Raw genomic sequence first — 6379 nt, forward strand, 5'->3', positions numbered from 1 at the left:
CAGAGGATTCAGCAGCTCCCCTACTCACAAGAACTGGTGTTAAGGGTCTAAATGTTCAATAGTACGATTTGTATAGAATCAATTGTAAGTACCATCAGAGTAGGGAAGATAAAGCAGGTTAAAATGCTCGAAAGTTTCAGCTCTGATTTGTCTGATAGGTTTATCTGTTTTATGTGAAATTAACATAAAGGTAGATGACAATACAAGTGGATCAATATGAAATTATTACCAATTTTCTTAAGTTCCTGGAGCCAGTTTCACCAGCTCTTTATAAGTTCAAACTAGTTTTTATGTGGAAATTATCCATTCCATCCATCTATCCATTAGCTATAATGTTTATCCTCTTGGAGTGTTGTGGGGGGGCTGGAGCCAATAACATTTTGCACTGGGCGAGTGGCAGGGTACACCCTGGACTGGTCACCAGTCAGTCACAGTGAGAACAGTGACAACCATTCAGACTCACATTCACACCTGCGGGCAATTTAGAGTCACCAGTTAACCTAACCTGCATGGTTTTGGTGTGTGTGGGGAAGCCGGAGCACCCAGAGGACATGCAAACTCCTTCACAGAAAGGCCTCAGCCGGCCAGTGGGTTCAAACCCAGAGCCTTCTTGCTGTGCCATGTGGACATTAGTTGTTAGTAAACATATAATGTAACTCCAAAATGGACATTGATGCTGACAACAGGCCAGCACACACGGTTCTGTTTATACTACATCAAATGTGTGCTTTGGCAGATGACAAAATCTACTTCATACAGACCCTTGTGGACACTTTGCTGAAAGTATAAATTGGTCATTACTTAGCGTCTTACAGTGAGCAATAGGTCCAATGAACACACTGAAGTTCAAACCATATTAGAGTTGCATAGTGGGAGGTTTTTTTCTCCATCTCAAAATGTTCTTTTAATTATGTCCTCAGTGATGCCGCCATAATTACTGAATTTATCCCAAACTGATCCAAAATCTGAAAGTGGACTGATTTAAACCGCTGAATGCTTCATCAGTTTTCTACACAATGAAATCTTTAGCTTCTGCTCAATGTTAGCACTATCAATTTTGATCATTTTTTAAAAACCCATTTATATGTAAAATATTAAATATATGCTGGTTCCAGTTTGTCCAGTGTGATAATTTGCTGCTTTTTGTAAGTTGGAAGTTTTCCAATAACTGTTGATGGACAGAGGAAGTATTGATTGATTGAAGGACAGTGTATTGAAGTGTTGTTTGCCCTCCTCAGATGAACACCAGTCTGCTGGGCAGCATTGGGATGTTGAACTCGGCCCCTCAGCTCCGCTGCATTAAGACCTACCAGGTTCCTCCGGTGCAGCCGGCGTCTCCAGGCTCCCAAAATCACCTGAAGCTTGCCCGCCTCATCTGGACCTCCAACCGCAATGTCATTCTGATGGCCCATGATGGCAAGGAACACCGCTTCATGGTCTAATCCAGATCTGTATCTCCAGCTGAGCTCCTGTTCTAGTATCTGACAGACCTTGTCCTGTTCTTGGGGTTTTTGCTCTTGAGCCTGAGACTGAAAAGCTGCAGAATTAATTCACCAAATGGTCACTTTAGTTTCAATTTTTTTAAAAAAGAGTTAAAAAATGAGTGAAGCTGATTGTAAAGGTTTGGGTGTTCACTGGGATTCATTTAAAGGTTGGTCTTAAAAAACACATTTCACCTGAATATTTGAAATGATCTAACTGCAGTTTGGCAAGAAAAGTAAAAACCCAGATCAGGTCCGGGTATATCGATATATTAGAGGTGATTGTTTTTTGTTTTATCTCCTACAGTGATTGCTGTGAGGAAACTCACTGTAAGATATTTAAAGGCTCTGATAGAAGGCTTGTTTACAGTATGATTTGCGTTGATGTATTTTTAGTTGTTTACACCTTCTTGTCATTCCTATTTATTAGCTGTTTCTGCTGGATGTCATAGATCCCCTTGGTCGCCATCTTGCTGCAACCATTTTAGGTCCCACCTTTATTTTAAGTCATCTTTTTACTTGCAACCATTTGGCCTCCCGCCTAGCTTTTAGTTTATTTCAGGTAGTCGTGCTAAATCTTATTACTACATGTTTGCAGATATTTGTTGATTTATTTTGCAAAACACTGATTAGAACATGGATTCAATACAGTGACTCAAAAATGAATCGACATTCTTTTGAAAACTCTCCACTAAACATGATTTTTTTTTTTCATTGCTGGAATAAATCATTTCAAGTAGACTATTGAGAATGAAGCTCTGACCTCTGTAAGACAAGTACACACTTTTCACATTTCAAACTGCATGTACGTGTGTGTTTGCCCGTGTGAATACTTCAGTGTTTGCTTTTACTCTTCTGGCACCTTGGAAGCTTTTCCATCCTTTCTGAGCTTCATGCAGAAATGTGTGTGTGTGTGTGTGTGTGTGTGTGTGTGTGTGTGTGTGTGTATGTGTTTACACCCAAGTGTATTTTTGCTGGTAAACACACATTCTCACTTCATACTGCTCGTCCTAAAAGCACGATCACAGTAAACTTTAGATGCTTGAGGTGCAGCACTACTCACTGCAGATATAAGAAAAATCACCTAAGTAAAAAAAATAAGGCAGATCATTATACCAGTTACATTTTAAGGGTGTAACAGCAGCACTGAAAGGTTGTGGGGTTTGATGCAATGTAAGGAGTACTAGTTTCTCTGGAGTTACAGTCATTTCAGGATGTAAAAACTCTCCTGGAGGTTCAGATGTTTGACAAAAAACAGTGGCTGCTTCTTTTTTGCCTCATATAAGCCCTCAAGTCTCTTTTTTTGAGGGACTGTGTGTTTCTTTGCAGATGATGACGCTTCATATTTAATTGATCGATGTTAAGATTCCTCTTCTTCTTGCAGCTTTCTTCTTGCATTCACCCTGCTCCCTGCCATCTGATGTTCAGGAGGGCAGATAAAAAATGTGTACATATACAGTATATATATATATCATCAGAGCTGCTGTGTAATGTAGTCTGGTGTTTATCTTGTACAGTGAGTGTCTGTCCTGTTTGGTGTATTTATTGTGGCTAACGTGACTGTCTGCCTGGCACTGACTAGTTCTTCAGATCAGTGAATCTTTTAGTACATTTAAATCTTGATTTTTTTTTTTGACGTTCGAGTCGTTTTTTTTACCCTCAGCCAGTTGGAGAAATTAAAATGCCAGAATTAAGATACCAGTTGAAATACCAGAAGAAATGGAAAAACAGGATAAAAATTAAAAACATCACAATATAACATTTGCATCTTAAGGTGTTAGATAGAGAACTTGAGTCCTTTTATTGAGGGAAACAGAGGTAATTACTAGGACACATTTACAGTATAAAAGTATAAAAGTATAAAGTATAAAAGAAAACTGCATCTGTCCTCTTAAATGTTACAAACATTCCTCATAATTACCTGTTTAAAGAGCAACTTAACAGAAGCTAAAAGTTTTAATCCTTCAACTTCTCACTTTGCTGCAGCGAAGTAGAAGTGTACTCCAGGATGTGTCAGTACACTGTGACATCAGTGTTAGCTGTGGTTACAGGTGCAACAGAGCACACACACTACATAATTTTAAATCTGGCTTGGAAGTTTTCCAGCATGACTCTTTACAGATGACACACTTTTGCACATTATCACCGTAACTGTTGGCCAGGACCTTTTTTGCCTCAGAATGGTGTCACTGTTTCAGTGCTCAAAGTTTTATGCAGAGAGAGAAATATATACGTAAATGTATAGAGAGATATTAGTTTATTGAATGACAGTTTCTGTCAGAATCAGACTGTTAGTTTAGATGTTTTTACTTTAATTTATGTGACTCTTAGAGGCGGCTGATGTATTTTTGAAGAATTTTGTTTTAAGGACACATCACTTGCTTTGCTTCTATCTTTTCCACTCTTCCTTCCCCACCCTCTTCTCCTTCCTCCTGTCAGTTTCATTAGTGCTGTCAGAAAGCTTCTAACACCGTTACACACCTGTAAACCCGAGCGTGTCAAAGCTTTTCACAAGTTCTTCCTCTATTCAAAAAAAAATATCCAGCAGCTCGTCAGACCGGATTTGAAAACACACACACACACTCACTCACATGTCAAGTCCAGCAAGTCCAGACAGCTTTGAGATCTTAATCTTTCGTTTTCTCCACCACTCTTAACAGTTTGAGAAAGTATGTTTTTGGCAGCCTCTCGGGGGAGGAAAGGTGAGAAAAATGAAGAAGGCAGAGAGGAAGAGCTGAAGAGTAAGTAACAAGTGAGGAAGATCAGGTCATCCACCCAGAAAAAAAAGAGGATCTTTGGTGAAGGTAGTGAACCGAAATGTCTCAAAAGAACCTTCTGGTTTTTCTTCAAACGCAACAACAGGGAAAAATAAGATGAAATGTAAGTATGCGTCTCCAAAAACTACAGGGTTGGAACATTTGATAGTCATAAATGGATCTTTACAGCAGATTGACTCAGTCCTGTGATTTGATTAAAGAAATAATTACATGAGAATTTTTAGGGCGCTTTCTTCTCCCATTTTCCCTCTCTCCGTCTTCCTCCTCTTTTCTTCCTTGGTTTCTTGTGAACACTTGAAGCAGCTTCACTCCATCTCTCAGACTGTGTAAAACAAAGGATTTACCTCAGTTTTCAACATGTCTGATGGGCGATGACCAGCTGATTCTGTGTTTTAAAACAGGAAAGTGTCTGCTTACAGTTTTCAACACCACACATTCATCTCTGACACATGACTCAGCAGCTTCATATTTAGTGTAAAGATAAATCTGCCGATAAATTATGAATTTCACACTAAATGTAATTGTTTATTAATTTTGTTTTCATTTTAATGTGTATTTATTGTTTATAAGTACAGTAAACTCCCAATATTTAAGAGTGTGTGTGTGTGTGTGTGTGTTTGTGTGTGTGAGATGTAGAGCATGTATATGAGCTTCCCATGATGTAACAGGTTGAATCTACTGTTCATCATATAAACATGTGTTGTGTTGAAATGTGTTGTTGTTAACTTTGTGTCCAATAAAAATTAAAATGAGACAATGATGCCTCTTTTTTTCCTCCATATTCTTCCCTTAAAACTTAACCTCTGTATCTGTATATACTTCCCTGATGAAGGTTTTGAAATGGAGCAACATTATTATTCATTTGGAGTCGTGTTTCTGTCCATCTGGTGAATGTAAGTCCAATATTTACTCTCTTTTAGCTCTGTTTTTGCTCTCCTGAGGGAAATATCTCGCTCTTTAGCTGCTAAATGCTCCACTATGTTCACCAGCTAGTCTACAGATAACTGTGTCTTACTCCAAAATAATTGTATGAACTGGCATTGGGATTGGCAGAAAGAAACAACATGCATGTCCCCAACAACTGGAAAGAGAAGGGTTTAGCAGGTAGGGTGTGCAGGAAATTACATGACTCATTAGGTCAGCATAGACTAACTCAGTGATTCTCAACTGGTGGGACAGCCGGTCAAAAATAAATTATATTTAATGTGCATCAGATGTTGGAATTGTTTTTTATTTTGAAAAAAAAAAATATTTTGACAGGCATGCGTCAGAGACATGCAGCAGTCTCGCACTTCAGCCATGGTAACCATCATTTGATTGACCCTCACTTTAAGTTTGTGTTGATGTTCGGAGGCAAGATGGCAAAGCGCAAATATGACCTGGAGTTTTAAAATGTGGATTTTTGTACATTGGGGATAAAAAGGGACAGAAACCCCAGTGTGTGATAGGTAGTGAAGTGCTTGCCACTGAGAGTATGAAACCATCCAAACTGAAGTGTCTTTTAGAAACAAAACATCCCGCATGCCAAGAAAAGTCAGGTAGAGTTTTTTCAAAGATGACACCAGGAGCTGTGGACATCACAGAAGTGTCTCATAGTGTCTTGCTCCAAACAAGAACAAGCTCTCCGGGCATCCTCCCACGTAGCTCACTGTATTGCAAAGGCCAAGAAACCCCACACAATAGCCAAAGAGCTTATTTACCTGCTGCCATGGACATGGTAAGAGAGGTGCTGGATCAATCAGCGGCAGACAAGCTGAAAACCATACTGCTGAATTCTATAAAAGTGGGTCGCGACTTAATGACCATGGGAAAATGCAGGTCCCAGGGTGAGACCAGTTGAGAACCCCTGGACTAACTTATCTTGTGTAATTTAATACAGCACCACTGTAGTGTATTATATCCTATTTTTTTAGGTTGAGATTGAAGAATTTTATGGCACACCACCCTCTCTCCATTCATATGCCTGAAGTGACATTTTTGGGAAGGGCTTGTGGCTGGCACCAGCTTTGCGTTCAAGGAAAATGATGAGGCATCTTTCCCACTGAATGATGAGTTGAAGAAGCTACCTCAACCTCTAAAGGCTGAAGGAACAGCAAGGAGGGAGCAACAATTCAAATTTAC

General features: G+C 39.3%; 1 protein-coding gene across 3 annotated transcripts in view; it reads left to right on the forward strand.

Moving 5' to 3' along the window:
• The window catches only part of LOC121885419 (WD repeat-containing protein 7), a 111300-nt gene extending 106294 nt beyond the window's left edge, over positions 1-5006 (forward strand). For all 3 annotated transcript variants that reach the window (XM_042394851.1, XM_042394853.1, XM_042394852.1), the window contains exon 30: positions 1239-5006. In XM_042394851.1, coding sequence (XP_042250785.1) covers positions 1239-1442 — 204 coding nt within the window. In that variant the 3' untranslated portion in view covers positions 1443-5006. The remainder of the gene's footprint in view (positions 1-1238) is intronic.
• Positions 5007-6379: the final 1373 nt, after the last annotated feature.

Source organism: Thunnus maccoyii, chromosome 19, assembly GCF_910596095.1.
Source record: "Thunnus maccoyii chromosome 19, fThuMac1.1, whole genome shotgun sequence".
Taxonomy (NCBI): Eukaryota; Metazoa; Chordata; class Actinopteri; order Scombriformes; family Scombridae; genus Thunnus; species Thunnus maccoyii.